The following is a 22,504-nucleotide window of genomic DNA, read 5'->3' as shown; positions in this document are numbered from 1 at the left end:
TATAGTCCCACTACAAATAGGCAAAACATAACTCCAACACAGCCTAACAGCCCCGAGACTAAATTTGTTGCTGCTGCATACGCCGGGACGTGTGGATGATTGGTTTTCAGCGTTTGGTTTATGCCTCCACAGCTGCTCAATCTCGGGCAGTTGGCTGTATTTCCTCAGGGTGATATAACTCTTCTGCTCCATTAATAACGCAGCCACCAGCGGTCACATCAGTCCGTGCGGCCGCAGACACGAGCCCCGGACATATAGGTGCGACAGGCCCCGCGCCGTCACATGGTCAGCAGGCCAATGAGCTGAATGGGATCAGCACCGCGTAAATCAGCGGTGACAGGGAGATACGTGTGTTTTCTGGGAAGTCGATAAATGGGAAATCGGTCAGGAATTTATGAATAGCCTCGGCCCGATGGGTGCTGTGTGCAAACGTTAAATTACATGGCAGTAACTCACAATGCATAGGGTGTGTATGTGGACTGATGTTTAAAAGCACTAAATAAATAAAATAATATGTATAAATATACAATATGTTTTATCAAACACCTGTTTTCACCTGTTTTTGGCTGCAGTGTCAGAAATAAGTTACATTATTATTATTATTATTATTATTATTATTATTATTATTATTATTATTATTATAAACAGTTCAGATCTCTTCAAAGGTGTAAAATTGCAGGTAGATCTCCAAACCCAAAACAAAAAAAAGCAATAATACTGTTGATCGTGGTGAAATAAGGCTGGGCTTCACATCTCCTGCTTGCAACCTTATCATGACGTCGAGACAGTTGTTGTGGTCCCCCCCTGCCCAATCGGTGGCTCCGCTCACATTCTACCGAAGCCGAAATGGGTCTATCCATGCAGCGGCTCTGTCCTCCCGTAAGTACCAGAACGCCCTTCGTCGGGTGCCCTGTGCTACCCGACTGCTGCTTTAAACGGCAGCACTGACATGGAAAGCCCATTGCCGCTGCACAACGATTTCTTTCCAGAGCAGCAGTTCCAGCACTGTAAGTACCAGCACTACTGCGGGCGGGAGGACCGGATCGGCAAGCAGCACGACCAATGCTGCACCTGCAACAACTGCACCTGTGATGCGAGAAAAAGCCTCGTCTTTCGCGGGACGTCGCCGACCACTGTGGGAACTTTGAGGACACCTTCGGAAACGTCTTCGAGGCAAGGTTGCCAGTACAGCGTCTGCGAGTTCACACCCTCTAGTCATGGTAGTTCATCCAGGCATCATCATCATCCTCACCATCAGCAGCAGCAGCAGCAGCAGCAGCAGCAGCATTGCCGCGATCGGCAGCAGCGGGGCAGCCTGGGCAGCAGCCACAAAGACAGTAACTCCTACAATGAAATAGCCATGAGCAGCTGCAGATACAACGGCGGCGTGATGCGGCCGCTGAGCAACTTGAGCTCGTCCCGCAGAAACATACACGAGTTTGATTCCGAGTCCCAGCCGTTGCAGCCCGTCTCCGCCGCAGATGCGTCGGACACTTTAGTATCCAAGCCGGAGAACAATTCCACCACGCTGATGCCTTATGCATCGGGAGACGGAGGGGGAGGCTGCGGCCACAGCGGCGGAGGCGGCGGCGGAGGAGGAGGAGGAGGAGGCGGCAAATCGGGGAAAAAGAAGAACCAGAACATTGGGGAAAAGCTCGGGCACCGGAGGGCCTTGTTTGAGAAGAGGAAGCGGCTCAGCGACTATGCTTTAATCTTTGGGATGTTTGGGATCGTTGTTATGGTTATAGAGACTGAACTCTCATGGGGAGCCTATGGAAAGGTGCGTATTTACAGAAAGGCCACTGAGTTGATTTATGTGACAGACAGAAAAGTAATTAAAAAAAAAAAAACTTGTGCCAAAGGTGTCATAGGAAAGCACTCACATCCTAGGCTCACTGCAAAGTGTCCCATAGTCACATTCAGGCCAAAAGGCCCACCGCTGTCCAACCATCAGCAGCAAATAGTAGAAATATCACATGTGAGAATTTGTTGCAGTAAACCTTAAGAAGCTGATTAGTATTTGTCCAGGTTGTTTTGTCATGTAGGCTGACCAAGCCTGGCTGAGCACCATAAGAATGTGATTTAATGTCATGATGTTGCATGTTGTTTGGCTTTAGTGTTGTCGCTCTTTTCCAGGAGTCGCTGTATTCATTAGCTCTAAAATGCCTGATAAGCCTTTCTACAATCATTCTCCTGGGGCTGATTATCATTTACCATGCAAGAGAGATCCAGGTAATGTGGCAACGCTTTTCTTATCCTTTAAATCTTTAACTGTTGGTGTTGAAGGGTCAGCAGCAGCAGGCTGATATAGCAGTAAATGTCTCACCACCTTTAAATGCTTTATTAAAATCAATGCACCTTTACAACTTAGAAGAAGATCACACATTGGTTTGATTGTGATCACATTTTGAGGGGAATGGAGTATTTGCTGGTTAGAAAATGTGTTATTTATTGACTTTAATGGCCAAATTCTACCAAAGCAAATAACTTCTTGTGGAAGCAAGTGAAGTTTCTGTGCCGTATGGGACAGCTATTCAATCAAATCATACTTCTTATTCTCTTCATCTAAAAATGTTCTTTCCATGCCTCCATGTTTGGAACATCAACACATCGAACCGGCCCTGTGATTGCATGAATGACCATAGAGCATAGTGGACTGAGCATCCTTTTTTAAAGCCACGTTAACAGTTCATTGTATATTTTGATTATATTCACTATGCTCAGTGGATGAAAATAGATTGGCAGCCTCCCCTGAGATGTGACTTGGATAGTTTATGTCCTTCCCTCAGAGCATTGTTACATTACTTACAGTTCTTCCTGCACTTTGTTTATTGAATGCTGCCAATTTCTGCAGGATAGACATATGTTGAGCTTTCATGTATCAGATACTTCCTCTCTCTCTCTCTCACTTGAAAAGAATCCCAACTCAAGCATTTTCTCAAACGTTGAATGACACCATGTTTAATCATGTTAATGGATCATTTTTTTAAATGCCTTTAGCTGAATTGTATGTGCTGATCCAGCTGTTTTTTTCCATCTGCTCTTATTCGAGATGTAGAATATGTTTTAGCAGAATAGAAAAAAAAAGTGAGCTTTCTTTTGAATTCAAAGTTGCATTCGCTACAGTGTATTCATCAGGCCTGTTGGTATATTTAGTGCTTACAAGTCCCAGGGGAGTATCAGTCATTAAAACAGCCCAACAGTAAAAATGTGTTGCCCCCTTCAGATGTCTCATTGTAAACCTTTCTTTATGAGGGATGATAGAAATGCACAGACACCATTACCATATTTTAATGCATAACAGAAGTGTTTTCATTTCCCGGGCAGACAGTTCCCATAGCTGTTTATAAATTAGGAAGCGTACTGTAAGTTTACACGAGCATCGCTGTTCATTCTTCCCTTCCTCGCCTTCCTCACCTTTTACTTAATCCCGTTTAAATTATTCAATTCATAAAACCGCTCTTGTTAACTTCCTGCCTGTGCAGACTTTTCGTGATGTTAAATGATGTATTGATTTAGTCGTGATGAATATCTTGCAAAGGGGACATTTTTTTTTCATCGCAGCAGGTTTCCATCCAGCCAGTTTTATAACAGACTGTGTTAAATTGGTATTGCCTCGGCCTTACGTCTATGTTCTCTGTTCACAACAAGCCAGTTAGATGCTTAAACACGGGATTGTTCTCGTCTGTATTTGTGATGAGAGCAGTTTAAAAAAAAGCTGGTGGTTTCTCTTTCACACATTAAAAATGGCTGTGAAGCAATATTCCTTCCTTCGCTACAGGCAAGCTGAAATGTTCATTTTAGCTCTAAAACATGCTTTTCTTTCCATTCCTATAATTGTCAGTAGCTGCAGATTTACCCCACAGGAAGGCTGTTTCAAACGTCTTTGATCCCGATACATCTGACAGTCATGTCGATACCCAAAACATTTTTCACCCTGGATAGCGCTCTCTCTCTTCATGATGAAGATGTTTCTTCTTTTGCTGACCTAGAAAACTTTATTAAGGCAATTGTTTGCCCCAGAGTGGATTACTGCAAGCACTTTTCATTACATATCCCCTCTCCACAATGATTTATATACAATTTATTCAAACGTAGAATGCCTTAACGCCTCATTCATCAAGTACCCTTTGGAAGAAACTATCAGCCGGTTCCTGGAACCCAAATCTGTCTTCCTATTTAAATCCAGTTCATAGTGTTTGCTTCAACTTCCACCACACCAGCTGCTCCTTTTCTTCCGTGCCTGCGAGGCATTTGTGCCTATTGTTGCCTGTCATTAGTTAGTTCCTGCAGACTGACATATTTACTTACCGGACACACACACATGGAAAAATTAATTCAAAATCCATCCTGCACACACACATGGAAAAATTAATTCAAAATCTATCCTGCACACACACACACACACACACAAACACTATCGTTTCCTTTAGATTCCATGTGCTTCTTTCATGTGCATCTGGTTAAAATGTCTCTGAAACGTATTCTGAGTTTGTAACAGACGCTTACAGTTACAGTAAAAATTTTACTTATGATGGACAGAATAGAAAAAAAAAGATCAAAAGAACCAGAGTTCTTGTTGGGGGTATTTTTTATTCCGCATATTTGCCTTAAACTGTCAAAACCTGCCGCTTAACTTACCCACAATGCAATATGACTGCCAACGATTTGGTCAGATATTAAAGTGTGTTATAGTAGCTCCTAATGCAGCTGCTTGGCTCATGTAGAGATGAAAAGCAGACTCAAGTAGCATCACCCGAGGTCATTTATCGGACTTTGTGCAGACTTTTGAAACACAAAAGGCACGGTCTCTAAAGTCTAAGCTGATATAATGTGTAAAGCACAAACCGATTGATCCAATCCATATATATATATATAAAGTATCTGAGTGTTGTTCAGTATAACCATCACCTTAATTTTTGTTGACTACGAGCCCGAACCATTTTGTGATATAAAGTACTCTAAAGTGCACTTTTTTCCGATGTGAGAAATGTTGCTCCTGCAGTGAAATAGATTATGCATGCACATCCATGTGTACTCACAGATGCCTGTCAGATGTAGAAGCATTAGTCAGGATGATGAAATATTTCCCCACCACTTCTAACCTCTTAAAACTGATTTGCCTGTCAGACTCGGTAAAGACTGTGCCCTCTCACTTTTATAAGGGTGTAGAAACAGGACGTTTCTTTCCTCCTCATGGTGACTGAAAACACAAAAGGTCAGGTCGGAGTCGGACAAGGTAGATTTTTGGAGACCAGCTGTCATGTGAATTGTTTAGGGATACATCTGCTGTGCTGCAGTGGCAGTGATGGGGGTGAACTACTGAGCCAAGTGCATTAACAGACAGTGGGTCCATGTTCTGCTAAAAGTCCTCGGACTTGTCCCGCCATCTACAATTAGGTTTAATCCTCCTTTGTACACATTAATGTGGTTCGCTATCTTTTTATACTTCTCCTTTAAATGTTATCGGCCTGATTCAGCTCCAGTGGTGTCTTTTTGGGAATAGCTGGCGATCTGCTGGAGGACTTTTTAGTTGAGTTTGCTGCGTTGGCAGACAGCGACTTACCGTATAGTGCAAGTGGAAATAGAGAGGTTAGAGTCTGTAGCTGCTCCATGACTTTGATTTGTCATTGTCAAAAGTCTGATATGAGCTGGGAGCATCTCCTGGCTCTCGCTGCGAGGATGCTTGATGAGTTCAACCTAATTCCCAAACAGACGGAAACTGACATTTTGAACGTTTCTTTTCTTCTCGCATCAAAGGCATGTTTGCCGGGGGGCATCTGTGTTCGGGCCATCGCTGTCGCTCTACCTTGTGATGACGGTTCTGTGGAGTTTTCTTAAACGAATGCAAAATGCTTTGAGGGACAGTTGTATTTTTGTGATAAAAGTCAGCATTGATGTTTCAACATTTCATAATCTGCAAAAAAAAAAGATCAAATAACAACACGTCGCCAAAGAGAGTCAAAGCTGGCCATCCATCCAGACCGCCGCTGGGTGGTCGTGTATGTGTCAGAGATATGGAGACGCTCTGCATTTCTCACAGTGAAATCTGTCCTCCACCTGAGACTCCAGACTGGAGTCAGATAACCACCGCTGGCTGGTGACCTCGGTGTTTTCACTGAACGTACAGGCTTTCAAGGGCAGAGACGCTCAGCCTACCAATGAGTGGAGAATCCTGAGAATTATTAATGAATGGCATTTACAAAAAATGTTCCGCGTGTGACTTTAAACATGGAGACGACTTTAGGTTATTAACGCGTAGGCCGCGGCGGCAACACTTTGAAGCCAAAGTGAAAGCCTGTATAAATCTTTCCTTCTGCAGAGTGGCTTTGCTTTGCTTTAGTAGAAGAATGCATATGCAAATCCGAGGCTTAATTTCAGAAACAAAAGCAAACTGAATCAGCAACGGCTTTCGGATTTACTCAGCAAAGTGGCCTCTTAGTGGCTCACTTTGATATCATAAATAAAGCATTGCATTAATGTCTAATCGGGCAGAACCTTTCAACCTAATTCACTAATGAGATTGAGCGATTTCATCCTCAGTGACAAGATATACGTTCCCATCTCCACATTACACAGATTAAATATTGAGCCGGACTCCATTAGTTATATTGAGCATCATGAAACCAGTAACCAACCCAGCTTAGCATCGCAGGTGAACTCCTCTGAGACGACAGCGTAGACGCAGGACAGCAGCAGGAGGACAACGACCTCGGGACTAATTCAGCATTGTCTTCGTGACGCGACATGAATGACGCGACATGAATGACACTTCCGCGTCATGAGCTCTTTGTGATTATACTGTAGTTTGTATCCATCAGAAAACAAGCTGAGAGGTGCCAGCATGCTCTCTGGGATGTGTGGTATTTGTCACTGTGAGGATGCCAAATGTCTTCACTTTGGAAAGTGAGTAAACTTGGGAAAGTGAGGACATTTTGGGCTCAGGTTAAATGAAGAATTAGGTTTAGATTAAGGTGTGGTGTCCATATAATAATATAGGGGTTATAGGGGTCCAATTAAAAAACATAAACGACTCATAAAGAAGAGATGTTTAAGTCAGTCCACCACTTTGATCCAGATTGAAAATTCCATGGACGGTTTGTGCAGACATTCTCATCCCCTAGAGGGGGAAGCTTATTGACTTTAGTGACCCCTTGACTTTTACTCTATGACCACCGTGAAGTTGACATTTATGGTTTTGAGTGAAATGATGGAATATTAGATGGATTGCCATGCAGTTTGGTACGGACGTTCATAGTCGCCTCGGGAGGAATTCAAATGACCTTGGTGGTCGCTTAACTTTTAATCAGAACCATTACCACACTAAAATGTTAATTTGTCCAATACTTTGATTTATGAACAAATACCTTCAAAACAATGGCATCCCTATCAGTCTGAGCTCTACTTTTGGTTTTGTGCTAACTAGTATATTAGCTTAAATATTAGCATGCTAACAACCTTAACTATGATGTTCCACACAGTAAACGTTTATACCTGCTACACATCGGTGTTGGCCTCACTGTTAGAGAAGCGAACTTGCAACCTTGCCCCTCCCTCATGACCGCCACTGACGTGCTCTTGAGCAAGGCCCTTATCCATACCAGAAGCCTGCCATTGGCCGCCTGTTGTCAACTCCTGCTTTCTATTTTGCAAAGGCACCATCACTGGCTGCTGGTCTCAGCACCAACCAAGGAGATTGTGATTTGTTTCACGAGCAAGCCAATAGCGTTTTCTTCTCCGACAGCAGGATAAGAATGTGTGGAGCCAGACTTTTCTGTGCAGATGGGTCTATGTGAAACTGCCTGAATCCACCAAATGCTCCGCGGAGCTGCAGACTGGACAGCTTCCAGGTGTGATTGTTTTTGCTAAATGTGTGAATGTGATCAGGGCATTCCTTAGAAAGAGAGCAACGCTCTCTTTGCCCTTTTTACACTGCCTTTGAATGAAACTGAGACCAATGGACCTGAATAAATGCAGGTGAGACAAACATCAGCATGTTAGCTTAGTCATAGTGAGCTTCTTAGCATATTGATGAAGAGCTACTCGAAAACATATGGGCAAATAAAACTACAACTATGATACTACTAGAGCTTAGTGAGAAAATATGTGTCAAATCAGCTCAAAAAAAATCCCCAAATTTTCAATTTGTTTGTAAGCTTCGGCTTGAAATCGATGTTCCTCTTTGTTGATGCCGTTTTTGTGAGTTTATTTGTTCTCCTCCTTGCTGTAGTCGAAGGCAGTATTGCTTTATTAATAATATATATATACTGTTAATACAGAAATATATAGTAGTTTACACCGTAGTTTAAGAAATTACATCAATTTACATTAAAGATCTGTTTTTAACCGTGTTTAACATCGGATTTTAAAGCGATTTGTCAGCCTGTAACTAATTTAACAGTGTTGTGTTTTTCGGCCTGATTCTCGGTGTCGTCCCCCGTATCACATTTTGACATGATTTAAAACACCCAGTGGTAGTTTCCTCCACCTCTCTGTCATAACTGTTGGTTCCGCTGCTCGCATGGAATATTTGATGCTCTGTGGTAAAGGGCCCTTGGGTATTGTATTTCAGGTCATCCATTACCATAATTGCTTTTACCCACCAAGTCGGCTTTCCTTATGCAACCTGTGTTTAAATGTTTAATTACATTGTTTTGAGGTAACAAACTTTGTAACTGCTTTAGACGGGACGGCGTTTGTTGTTTGAAACGTAAAATAAAACGCTGCTTGCGCCTGTGTGCAAACAATAGCTTCAGCTGCTTTCAGGGCCCTAACTCTGTAAGTAAGGAACCGTGGCAGAGTGGAGTCACAGCTTGTGTTTCCGTGTCTACATTACACTCACTTGGAAAGGCGAACAAGGCGAGCTGTGGTTAGAGTTACACACTTCTCTGACAGATGTCAGCTTGTTAAAGGAGCTTGGTGTTGCTCATTTGATATGAACAACTGCCCCCTGAAAATTTAATCCACATTTCTTGTGTTTGGGGGGGGGAAACTCTGATTGTAGCTTTTAAATAAATATAACTGAGCTGTGGAGGCTTTGTGGGTCAGATTGTGCGTTTGTTCGGGGACACGTGTTTGCTGCAGCTTGTTCTGTTTTTGTTGTGCCAGCTTGTTGACAGTTGATATTTCTTGTAGGGAGGCTGTCGGACATATAATTGGCTCGGGAAGCTATAATGAGCGTGCTTGTGTTTGCTGTTGTGGGTTCAGTGAGGGTTGTGTGTTGCTGTAGTCTCAGCGTGCCTTTCCAAGCTGTCAAGCTGTAGCATGTGGAGCATTCAAGTATGTCTGCGTTATGTTATTCTTCTCTTTCTGTGTGCTCCCTTTGTCCTTGAACGTGTTGAATAGGGGCTTTTTATTTCAAAGTGAGAAATACGATTACCTCATCAACTCAATTTGATGTTACATTTCACTGTTGAATTTACAATCTAGGTCACTGATCCCATTAGCCCTCCAGGATTGGGACAGTTTTTTACTTCAATAATGAGAAATTCCAAATTAAACTAAATGGAGGGAAGTTGGCAAGATGCCGAGTGGTGATGTGTGCCTCCAGTGTTAGATATTAGTTCTATCATCTTATAACTTAGAATTAAAACTTAAAGAATAAATCAATACATACGATATTTCACTGAAACAGCTAAAAGAGAGAAAATGATTTGAGTGGGTCGGGGCGAAACATATTGAAAGGAACATTTATATGTGAAAAGGCTTGTTTTTTACTTAACTTTTATGATTTATATAGCTTGTTTTACAATAAATGCTTCAAGAAACAGATGAAATAAAAACTAAAACTATGCCATGAAAGAATGAAGACGTTTTTAAACCATTAAAACATTTAAACTGCACACTTTAAATATTAAAAATGAGCTGAGCTAAAATGTGCACCCTGTTCTGTTTAAACTGTAAACATTATACTGTGTGCGCATATTTCCATTTAAAATCCAGAGAAGTCACCGGGCATCGTATAATTCATTACCTAGCATATTAAGGAGGTGTCCGACAAAATGTGATCATGTGCAGTTTTTCTTTCTCTCCTTTAGAGGGGCTTCTGCTCTCATGGCAAAAGCAGCCGCCAGGAAACCTCACTTGCATTTGCTGACAGCATCATTTTGTGAAATATCCATTGCCAGTTGTGATGGCCCGTACGCAAGCAGGGGACCTTGGAGGTGATCGAGGGGGAAAGGACAGGACAAAAAGAGGAATTATTTGACAAATCTAAAGGAGGTTATGCAGTCCGATAGAATTTAATCTGCAACAAACACAAATGTGAAACACAGGAAGGGCAGTAAGATGAGAGATTATATCTACGACTGTAAGCATGATCAGGGATGACTGTGAGCGAGCTGGCGATAGCGGTCATGGTCAGTTCAGGGTGAACCCACCGAGCAGTGAATCTTCTAACCGAAGACAACTCCAGATTTGATTGAAAGTGTTGAGGAGGAAGGAGGGGACGAACAAGAGGAGGGAGCGGCAGCAGCAGCAGCAGAGGTGACCAAGTGGGGAAGCTATGACGGAGGATAGGGTGGAGAAGAGTGATGAGGGGTGTTGAAATCCACCCACGCCCCAAGTCCCCGGTGGAACGGCCTACCTTCTGGTCGGGGTGGCCAGGCGATCAGAAGCTAATGCTAATGTGGAGGCAGCAGATGTTCTCATCAGTATAACAATCTACAGTTGAAGATGCATGCTGTTAATGTAACACTTATTTTTCAATGCTTTTATTTAATGGATTTGAAAGCAGAGAGAGAGACAGAGTCATTTGTGCAGTAGTGGAGGTGCACGTGTGGAAGCAGACTATCTTAAATCACGTACTTTGCCTTCATTCTTGCCATTTATTGTAGAATTTCAAATCCCAGAGCCCGAGGTGATGTCTCGATTGTCTTGTTCTTTTCAACCCAAGGTCACATACCCAAAGATATTCAGTTTTCAGTGATGTGTATATATGTGACAAAGAAAAGCAGTGAATCTTAGCTACTACTTTTGCTTTGAAAATGACATCATATTCAATGAATAAGTTAATTTGCTCATTATTTTAGCTCAAATTCTGAGTAACTATCTACGTTCCAGACAGCCGTTGTAATCCATCCATTTCATTTCAACATCAAACTTGAGAACGCTTGCTTGAGATATAGGTAATTGCAGGGTTTTTCTTCCATCCATCCATCACCTGTAAGTGCTTGTCTTATTCAGGGTCGAGGGGGGGGGGGGCTGGAGCCGATCCCAGCTGACATTGGGTGAAGGCATGGTACACCGTGAACAGGTCACCAGGCTATCACAGGGCCGACACGTAGAGACAGACGACCATACATGCTAACATTCACATCTATGGGTAGTTTAGAGGAAGTCAATTAACCTTAATTCTGCATGACTTTGGACTGTGGGAGGAAATCTGAGAACCTGGAGAAAAATTATGCTGACAAAAGGAGAATAATTATGCAAATTACACACAGAAGGGTTGTCGTATCATATCATAGAAGCGAATAACAACAAATATCTACAAGAAAAATCGGTGAAAACAAAATATTCTGTAAATATATTCAGAAAAAAAAAAGACTTCAGTGTTCCAACCTTCATCAGATATCACAGTGCATATCTGAAGGTCATTTTTTGACCTTGAGTGTAGCTTTCCCCCTTTATCATACCAGTTATTTATGATTTCCTTTCCTCCTCCAAGTGGTCAAAATAGAGTTATGCATTAAATTTGTCTTAACTGAGCAGCAACATGGGATAAAGAAATGCTACAGTCTTTAAAAAATGTTATTAAAAAAATAGGATTTTTATGACTCAGGGCTATTTGTGACTTATTGTTTAAATGGGTTTAATGATTTCCTGTAGCCTGCTGTGTCACTATGATGGAAATGTTACCCTCCATCAGCCTGACTGTGCCCTTTCCTTGCAGTTATTTATGGTGGACAACGCAGCTGATGACTGGAGGATAGCCATGACATATGAGCGCATCTTCTTCATCTGCCTGGAGATCCTGGTGTGCGCCATCCACCCCATCCCAGGGAACTACACCTTCACCTGGACGGCGCGCCTGGCCTACTCCTACGTGCCGTCCAAGACGGATGCAGATGTGGACATCATCCTGTCCATACCCATGTTCCTGCGGCTGTACCTCATCGCTCGCGTCATGCTGCTGCACAGCAAGCTCTTCACGGACGCCTCGTCACGCAGCATCGGCGCGCTCAACAAGATTAACTTTAACACGCGCTTTGTGATGAAGACCCTCATGACCATCTGTCCCGGCACCGTGCTGCTGGTCTTTACCATCTCGCTGTGGATCATCGCTGCATGGACTGTGAGAGCCTGCGAGAGGTGCCTGGATCACTTTCTCACGCTATGCAGCACCGCTCGGCATGAAACATAGATAAAGCATAAAAATAGATAACGTACACACAGCAGCAAGATTTACAAGAAAAGAGTGCAGCAGTCTCCCAACTAATTAAATCATATGTAGAGTACTACTGCTTTCATTTTAGAAGCTGGAGTGCATTGGGTGCATGGACGTCTATTAATTTATTATTTATTACAGGTACCATGACAACCAGGACATAACCAGCAACTTTCTAGGAGCCATGTGGTTGATCTCGATCACGTTTCTTACCATTGGATATGGGGATATGGTCCCAAACACATACTGTGGGAAAGGAGTCTGCCTCCTGACTGGCATTATGGTGAGAAAAGCAGAATAAGTGCTCCGGTTTTTTGTGTTTTTTTTACATCAATATTATCATTTAGAATAATATAATTAATTATTGTAAAAAATAATTTTTTTGATTTTGTAAAAAGGGATTACTAACATGCTCCTATGTCATGACTGGGATAAAGAAGTAGCTGTCCTTGTTATTTCACAGGGTGCTGGCTGCACTGCCTTGGTGGTGGCTGTGGTGGCAAAGAAACTGGAGTTAACCAAAGCTGAAAAACATGTCCACAATTTTATGATGGACACCCAGCTAACAAAAAGAGTAAGTGGAAGCATTCGGTTACTTTGACATCACAGATCGTTCACCTGTTGGCATTCTAGACATTTTATTTTTTATTTTTTTTGCACTTTAGGTGAAAAACACAGCTGCGAATGTTCTCAGGGAGACGTGGCTCATCTATAAGAACACAAAACTGGTGAGGAAGATGGACCACGCCAGAGTCAGGAAGCACCAGAGGAAGTTCCTCCAAGCCATTCACCAGTAAGTTCCCCCGCTCTTAACCCCTGACCTCGCCACTCTTCGCGATCTAACGCCTGTTAACCCGCAGGTGTGTTCGCCTGATTTACCAATGCAACACCAACCTGAAATCTGACTTGTTTGACACCTGTAGCAAAAATATGTTGCTCATACTATTGAAGGATTTTCTACTTGTTTCAACTGACTTGACTGACTTTAAATTTCCAGATGTGACAATGAGCTGGCCTGTTGATTCTGCATCATAAAGAGCAAGAAGACTATATTTATGTAAATAGCATTCTCTGAAACGCTTGAGGTTATTGTTTTCTGCATCCATTACATATTTCATGTGTAAAATGGCATTTTCTCTGAAGCGTGTGGGTATATTATGCAAATAGTCAGTTCCAAAACTAATTTGAAGTGTTCCAAAGTTACCAAATTCACAGCAATGTGGTGTTGATCTCTCTCTCTCTCTTTCTCTCACACCTTTTGTTGCTGTCAGATTGACTCATGTGTGTTTCCTTCGCTGTAAATCAGAAGTCAGGCTGACCTCAGGGCTGACGCACGTGGGTTTCTACTTTCCTAGCGGCGGGTCAGACACTTACCTGTCAGCTAGTCTTTTAGTGAGGTCCCCGTGGACCCCCGGAGTGCTAGCTAACAGTATCGATTTTAGTCTCACCTCGCTCTTGTTTTTCTCCAACCTACAGTGCTTACAGGCACATCCAGTCTGCAGCTTCTCCCAGTAACGGCCAATCAATTCTCTGCTTCATAAAAAATGAGCAATTAGAAGCGCAGTGATTTTAAAACTATGTAGTTTAGGTAAAATATCTCCTATTTCTGTGGTTTTACGTATGTATATAGATCTTTTTTGGAGCGCAACTTCGATTTGCTCTTGAGTCTTTCGAACGTACATTAATGTTTTGGGGGTGTTTAATGACAAGGTAGAGAGAAATGCACAAACTGTCTGCTGCTGCAACCCGCATCCAGATTTGTGCCGTTTAATAGCATTTTGTCACGGTTGCTTTACGGAGTCATTATGTCCTTGCTGTCTTATTCAGCCGATTTGCAGCAGCGATGACAGCGTCTCGCGTCCACCTCCTGTTCTCTAGGACAGCCTAATAATGGAAATCCCTCGGAGCTAAAGCTAAATCTATAGAGAACCGGATTCAGTGGGCTCAGTGTGCAAGGACAACTACTCAGCATGGTGTCAACATCCCCCCTGTCACACCTTTATCCTCCTATCTGTTTCCTTCACGAGGCAGCGTGTTCACAGGCCTTATCTTGGAGAGTTTTTCAAGCATTGCTCGGAGGGTGAGGTGAATATAGGACAGGAAGCAGCCCGACAGCGAGCGGATCGCTCAAGTGAAAAAGCCCAGAGCCATCCTTGACCTGTCATGAGGTGGTAGCAAACATCAAAATCAGATATCATTGTGTCCGTTTCCTCTGGTCAGAGCTGTGAGGCGGTGTGAGAAACTGTCCCGGTGGTCTTCATCAATCACTGTAAAGGATGTGAGGTGTTAAACTGTTGTTAAACGTGGCCTGTAGACGCTTTGAGGCCCTGCCTCTGTTGGTGAATGTTTACAGGAAGTTTTGATTAACTGTATTTCTGAAAGCTAGTGTGGGGGGGGGGGGGGGGGGGGAGGGGATTACATTTAGAGAGCAAGCAGAGCTGCAGCTACCGGAAACACAGGGGAGATAACACGCTGGTTGCAGGAAGAAATAAGTCAAGAAAATTGCCCCGTGCTGTACAGAGGTGAGGTGACAGCGTAGAGACGAGGGTTCCAGCAGCCGGGACTTGAGCAAACAGATTTTGCCATCTGAATATGTATCTATCTGATGTTGCAATAATTCATTTGTCTACTTCATGTTTCCTTTTTTTTTTCCTGTTTGTGTCGACACAATGCGATAGAGCTCGAAAGTAAGTCTTCGCCTCACATGTAGATACAGACCTGTTGTGTGCATGCTAACGAGAGCTTGTCCTTGAACCCAATAATGTGACTTAAAAAAAATTACACTCCCTCATTTGATAAGTGAAATTCATGCCACGGAAAAAAAAAAAAAAAAAAAAAAAAATGCCGCTGTTTGCAATGATTTGTTTTGACATGACACAGTCATAATGTTGCCTGGTCGTTTCATTTAAGCTGCAACAAAGGTTTTTATTAGCCGTCTGTTCGACTGAGTAGCATGTCAATTTGTTAACATTACTCACATTCATTCAACTTACAGCAATTTTTGCAAACAAACAGCTTCAAATGACCAAGACTTTTTTTTACGTCATATTGTTGAGTAGACCCATGCTGCACTTTGTAAACACACCCACAGATGCATATGAAGTGAATTTCAATTATCGGTGATGGAGGGTGTTTTTCTTTCCATTTCTGCATGGATGTGATGAGAATTTGATCTTTAATCAGAAAGCCACTGATTAAACTCCAATCAACTGTGCTTTCACGTACCGAAGGATGATGACTAGAGCTCTACAGGTAACAGACCTGCAGTAGCACGAGTATATGATTTACAATATCCTCCCCCCAACTCATGTTATACAACGTAGCAGTCATGCTCATACGGATCACGGCTCAGGGTCATCATTCGGCGTGTGGAACCATTGTTACGCCTGTTGCTACATTTCCAGCCACATCTCCTCCATTTCTCTGTTGGATGACACAGTACAGCAACAGCATAATAACATGGACATACCGCTGAATGCGAACGAGCAGGGTTAGCTGTTGGAAGCGTTTAAAGAGGTTATATATCACACCACAGGCATGCTGTTGCACGTTCAAGTGACTCCTTGACCATCCCCTTTGGGAACGCTGTCCCTTTTCTACATCTTCAAGGTTGAAGTGGGAATCATAGCGAGAGGCAGGGCGGTGTGAGTGCTGCTTAGCTGAGAGATCAGTGGATTGGAGGATCGGGAAAGTGACCTGAGATGAAGGTTGGGGTAAAGCCTTCGGAGCAATCCCGTTTGAGCCCGAGGGGCCACGACTGTGACCGACGGCATGAAGCCGTCAGCAGGGACGGGGTGGGGGGAAAAACACACACACAGAATGGTCACCCTCTCCATTACACTGAGAAGAAATTAGCATTTCGTTCCACAATGAGGTAAAGGGAGGTCATGACAAAGAAAACAAGTACGGTGCAGCACTAACTGAGATTGCCCTAGTTGATTTAGTGGGGTATTAAAAACCAAGCGTAGCAGTTTTCCCCCTGATGAATAGCAAGCAGCTTTAGAGTGGCAATCGGAAAGGAGAAAAACCCATGAGAAGTGATTGACTGAGGGAAGGAGACACGTGGAAGACAGGGCTTCCTTGTCCTGACCTCAAGCCGCCCTGTTTTTTGACCCCATCTGGACGCTATTGGTCATCCAACTGTGAAATGTATAATGTTTTAGGTTTTAATGTCATTTAGCATTGAATATATATTATCTTCCATCATTTAAGACGCCTCCGTTTTCCTTTAATTTGAATACATGAATAATAAAAGTGCAATAGTATTCTGTGCTTGTCTTTAGAATCTGCTCTGTATGAAGCACCTCGGTCCTCGGGTTGTCGGAACACTTTCCCTCGCCTGTAGCTTCCTTTAGTGACTCCCGTGGCACCCTGTGTTGGTCTAACCCATCATCTTCGCTCCACATCAGCCTGTCTTCAGGAAATAGAGAAATGATCCTGCATTGCATGAGAATGGGTGCATCTCAAGCTAATTAGCAGTCCACAACCCCCACGAGGGCCCCTTAAATCCCGCCTCAACCTTCATCACTGTTTGCCTTCGATTCACGCACAACCTTATAATCACCTCAAAATGTCTCAGTTAGTTACAGGTTGTTTTTTTTATTATTTAAAAAAAAAATCTGAAACGTTGGCAGACTTGCTGTTGAGATGCTGTTCTGTGTATTGTGGCCAGTTTAATTTAGCATGCGTGGGTGATTTTTTTTTTGGGGGGGGGGGGGACGCTTTAATATCTAGAAGCCACGTGAGGTCGACACTCTACAATACTGCACAGTTGCTGTTTTCGAGCCCTCCGAGAAGATGAGTAAAAATGGGCTTTAGGAGCCTAATTAAACAGGAGATGTGAATTATTTAAGCACGTCGTATGAAGTAGGCAAGTTATTTTTTGCAGACTTTACAAGCAGGATTTTTGGTTGATACAGAAGTGGGCCATAAGTTGTCACTGGAAAGATTGTGACTTTTTAAAAACAAAGATTAACAGGATTCCTTCAAATGGCAAATTGCCAAAACCTTTTGGATTTTTCTCAATTCTCATGGAAGAGAATGAGTGAGAGAACACTTTTTTTTTTTTATGTTTGCATTGGAAGTCACAACATGTGTGCAGATTGCTGCAATCAAAACTACAACATTTGATATCTGAGGCTTTTTAGTGACTAAATAATTTAAAAACAGAGATCAGTCGGTTGAACCAGAAGGAGAACTTTAAAGATATAATAGTTTTGGGTGTTTTGTAATCTGACATCTTCGCGTGCGCCTCATTCCTTTATTATGGTTGTGTGTATTGGTTGAGTCGGTCGCAGAGCTGGTCTCATTCTCGTCTCGTCAGTGGCAGCTCTCCCACCCTCTGTGGTCTCCTTTTCCACTTGCATGCAGCTCAACCAAACAGACTGACCCCCTGCATTCTCTACACAACGTCCCGTGCATGTCCTAGGAGTGTCCTCCGTGTGTATGCCTTGTGTGTGCGCAAATCTAATGCCGAACGATTCTGATAGCCTTCATTCATTGGGTTCTGAATGGTCTTGTGTTCAGATTGAGAAGTGTTAAAATGGAGCAACGCAAGCTGAATGACCAAGCAAACTCACTAGTGGACCTTGCTAAGGTAAGCTAGACTAACAGTCTACTGCTGCATTGCACATTAGGACACACAAAACTATATCCTGATATTCTTTCCTTTTGTGTGATTGGATTCAATGCATGCTAGTTCCCTTCGCTGAATTAGTTGTGTTTTCTGATATAATCAAAGTCTACAGGTGTCAAATAAACAGACAGGCTGTTCACAGGGTGATTTAAAACAATAAATCTGTGCGATGCATCTGGTTTGTCTGCGCTTACCTGAGGTTCTGATCTTCTGGGTTTCAAATAATACCTTCATCTTGTTCCACAGCGTAAATGACACTCCCCCAGGACGTGCTACAGAAAATGACTGAATGAGAGAGTGAGGAGAAACCCCTTTGTGTCTGTGGCACCCTTTTTTTTTTTCCTTCTTCTTCTTCACGTTATGTATTCTCTGATGTTTGTCTCCAGATGCACTAAACAGAAGTTGACAAACCTTAGGGGAAGACCAGGCAGCGAGCCAGCCTGACACAGCAAAAAAAACAGTAACCTGGGAAGGGAGACACACTGTGATCTGATGATTCAGCCAGAAGTAAAGGCGGAGAAAGAGAGGAGAGGGAGAGAGAGGCAGAGGGCTTTGACATTCAAACGTACGGCACAGTCGAAACTGGATCCAGGCCAACGTGTCATGAAAGGTATTAGCCTAGTTAATATCGCCCAACCACCTCCGCGCTGTAAAACGGCAGCGAGAGTCGGGGATGTGACATTGGATATGAGGTGGCTTAAAGCCAGTGGCACTCAGCCGGATCTCTAATCGCTGCTATAAGAGTCTGTTGCCATCAGAGGGCAGAGTAGCTTCACTCTCCTCGTGCTCTCAGTGGAAAGATGGAGCTAAACAGAGCTGAACATCATTGGCAGCTGCATCGCCACTGCAGTGCAATGTGAAATTCCTCAGATCACAATGTATCCCCATTATGTCCTCTACGGTCTATGAACGTAGGTTTTTCATTCTGTGACCTACGTTATGCACCGTTTATGCATATTTTCTCCACTTTGCAGTTCAAGCTGAATTACATGTACTCAAATTGCACAAATTGTTCACTCGTGCTTCTGTTTGAAACCATCTCTGCCTCTCTTCTTTTCTCTCTTTCTCTCTTGTCCCGGAACGAATTGATGGTGTCAATTTGTGGTTGTATTTTGCAGTATGAGGTTGATCACAATAAGGGCATATATTCTTGCTCCATCAGTTTCATCCCGTATTTATGATATTGGTTCCCTAATGGTTTACTCTGCCTCTTTTTCTTGGTCGCCAGCATTTCACATCATCACTTTTTAATGTGTTCTTACATTTCATGATTTACAGATGAGACCAAGACTTGGGTCAGCACAGCTCCGCAGGCAATCAATGTCTTAGTCAAAAGGAAGGATTACATTTGTATCATTGCACAAATGTTTGAATGTAAATGCATTTCTGAGCCACTGACAACAAATCAAGTATTAGTATTAGAACCACACAGTAAACTAGCCGTCAGGTTGAGCGGTGTTGTGCTACTTTCACTAATTCACAAAAACAACCTATCTCATTATCCCCGCCTCAAATCAGAAGAGGACAAGGTAAGTGATGGATGGGCATCACCTCCAGGCTGCCAGGGATTATTAGTCCTCCGCTGAATAATAACTCAGAAACACCCTCCATCAGCATCAACCCCCAAACCTCATCCAAAATGTAACGTGGATTACTTTCGTGTGTTGTTGACGTTGAAGACTGAACCTCACAAGTTAAAAAACAACAGCTACAGTATTTGTTTAGAGGTCTGTGAATAGATGGCTGATGCAAACTCTGCAGCCACCTTTCCTGTCTCCTCAAGGTCATGGGATAATGTAATCTGGTCTCTATGGAAACATGAATTCTTGGAAACTGGTCATATAAAATCTACCTTTCTCAGCCAGTCTTGAATGGACAGTTGTTGTAACTTAACCTGGTGGCCTTCTTTTTTTTTGTTAGGTGGAATTTACTTTCCTCTCACTGGGAAAAGCTTAGACACTGTGATGGTACAATAATAAAAGCATTTACTTTAACTTGTATGATTTTATTTGTCAATATTTTCATGCTGATTTTTCTGCCGCCATTCAATTTAGCATTTGTGTGCTGAGATTATAGAATAGGTTCACATTTTTTTGTAATAAAACAATACCCACATCTGTACATTGAAATGTGTTGAGAAAGTTCATCTTTTGATGTGAAGGTCACATTCTTTTATTTCCTTTCCTCTCTTTTCAGAATGAACTCTTTCCACTGTTTCTTTATTGAAGTATTGCAGATGCATGTTTTTTATGATATCCTGTGTGTTAATAATGGATACAGACAGTATTTCCAGGTTGCCCATCAAAAATAATACCAATTTGGAAAACGTTCATGTTAAGTGTCTTCCCTCTCCCTTCTTCCAGACTCAGAACATCATGTATGACATGATATCGGACTTGAATGAGAGAGGAGAGGACATGGAGAAGAGGATCGCCCTGCTAGAGACAAAGCTGGAGACTCTACTGAGTAACTTGCAGGCTCTGCCGGGACTCATCAGCCAGGTCATCAGCCAGCAGCACAGGGACTTCCTGGAGGTGCAGCTCCAGCCTTATGACAAACACAGCCCTGAGCGCTCACAGTCAGTGTCCCGACGGAGGTCGTCCTCCACAGCACCGCCCACCTCCTCCGAGAGCAGCTAGAGTCCAAGGGGAATGCCTCCACTGAAGACTTTTGCCATCATATGGCCAAGTTGCATTTATCGTAAAGCCTTATGGTTTCAATAATTATTATCCAAATTCTGATGACAGAATCCAAGATACTGGGGACAATGCATTTTAATGGATAACTTCATGCTGTTATTTGTTTTTTATTACCTCAAAAGATGATGTTATCCTTGCTCTGGTGACATGACCACAAATAATGGCGCTTCCCTCAGTAAAAGGCCCATCGATGGGGGTACGATACAAACTCTACTCCATCTCTATGCAGAGATAGCCAGTTTTAGGTGGCAAGGTAACCACGTGTGAAACTATTGCACTAAAATAGTGCTTCTCACAGACTTTGTGCTTCCGCTGGCTTGATTCAGTTGCCGTTTTTTCCTCAAAGCAAACTGAGAAACCACAGAGAAATCAGTCAGGAAGCATGACAGCGATATTGAGGAAAAGTGCTGTGTTTGATGGACTGGAGTGAACTGAGAGCAGACAGCAGATGAAAGTCTCTCCTGCACACTGTCACTCAGAGATAACTTAAAAAGCTTGAAATGAGGAAAAAAAGCATATATCTTTTAGGTTAGAAACAGCATCAACTATAGTTGGTTTTCTTTTGCAGAGTGCCCTGTAGAATGACTATTTTTGGGGGCGACATTGCAAATAATTTAATCCTCTAGTTGAAATGAATGCATCAAAATCTGTACTTGCACTTACTTTTTAATCAATGCACTTCAATGCTGACTGACGTATGATATAAAGATACGTTGCTCATTAAAAGAAGAACATTTGAGATGTTTGGGCATGGGTTTAGTATTGTCAGTTCTCAAGTTGTGGCTAGTGTTGATGAAGCAAGTCCCTTTTTTTTTGTTTTCCACAAAGAATTATTAGCGTACACCTGTAGAGGTCTACAGAAATGTATTGAGGGACAACAAACTCAGTAATTATCCAATTACCCTTTGTCTTCCTGTGTCTCACCTCCTGTCCTTCCTTCCTGTGCTATTTATGCTTGCTGTCACCCCAGCTGGGCAACAACAGATGCTGAACAACAACTCGCTGAAACCGTATCTACCTTTTAAAGAGAAAATGCCTATTTTTATATATTTTGATGAGGACAAGCACACCTCCTACGACTAGACAAACGATGGGGACGTATGAAGCGACAGATTCAGCATATCTAGCATATGGTTTAATATTCCTCGGACTGGAGCTAAGATACATAAAGTCGTCTATTAGGTTCGTTCCTGAACTTCATTATAGACCAATTGAAAATTGCATTATACTTCAGATTGCATTTATTTTTTACAGTAAAGGCTTTAGATGACACAGTTGGCTGAGCTGGAAGAGCAACATTCAAGTGCTGGTAAATTTAGAGTGTCTGGTATTTATTGCGTTTTTGAAGTTTTCATGTCAAAAATCCAATTAAGATATTTGAATTTGATTGAAATATCCTCCATGGCCTTTCATACAGTCTATCTCCGTATCTACTGTGTCAAAAGCCCTGATGTGGCCAATATACCCTCTGAGACAATAATATTCAGTATGAACATAGTGTAACCTTTTTGTTCACAAAGAATATGGGTCAGAGGAGACATCATATTCAGCAGCACTGATCTTGTTCAACCAGCCCATCCACTAACCAATAAGTCAAGCAGATGAGCAACAGAATGAGAGATGTTCAGTCCACAAACTTCAGCAACATAGAAACCAATGAGAGATTATACTGTATGCGACTTAAACAATAAACAATTAAACAAGAAAAAATATACAATTTGACTGGCCTGCATCCTTTTGAATTGTGTGATAACTTTTTATTAAAAAGGACATGTGAAGTGT

The 22,504-nt window shown here is 42.5% G+C and overlaps 2 protein-coding genes across 5 annotated transcripts in view; both read left to right on the top strand.

Moving 5' to 3' along the window:
• ggcx (gamma-glutamyl carboxylase) overlaps positions 1 to 22,504 on the top strand; it is a 198,885-nt gene that overhangs the window by 109,700 nt on the left and 66,681 nt on the right. The window lies entirely within an intron of this gene.
• Positions 743 to 22,482, top strand: kcnn2 (potassium calcium-activated channel subfamily N member 2). 4 transcript variants are annotated; one of them, XM_084034465.1, is made up of 8 exons: positions 745 to 1,780; positions 2,140 to 2,232; positions 11,894 to 12,312; positions 12,530 to 12,671; positions 12,852 to 12,962; positions 13,054 to 13,181; positions 17,915 to 17,984; positions 20,387 to 22,482. In XM_084034465.1, exons 1-8 carry the CDS (start codon positions 950 to 952, stop codon positions 20,660 to 20,662), a joined length of 2,070 nt encoding a protein of 689 aa, XP_083890591.1. In that variant the 5' UTR covers positions 745 to 949; the 3' UTR covers positions 20,663 to 22,482. The 4 variants fall into 4 exon arrangements, with proteins under 4 accessions (XP_083890589.1, XP_083890588.1, XP_083890591.1 ...); XM_084034464.1 differs by having other exon boundaries at positions 746 to 1,780; positions 2,137 to 2,232; XM_084034463.1 differs by lacking the exon at positions 17,915 to 17,984 and having other exon boundaries at positions 743 to 1,780; positions 20,387 to 20,552.

Source organism: Eutrigla gurnardus (genome assembly GCF_963514095.1).
Source record: "Eutrigla gurnardus genome assembly, chromosome: 19".
Taxonomy (NCBI): Eukaryota; Metazoa; Chordata; class Actinopteri; order Perciformes; family Triglidae; genus Eutrigla; species Eutrigla gurnardus.
This window is presented reverse-complemented; position numbering and strand designations above follow the sequence as displayed.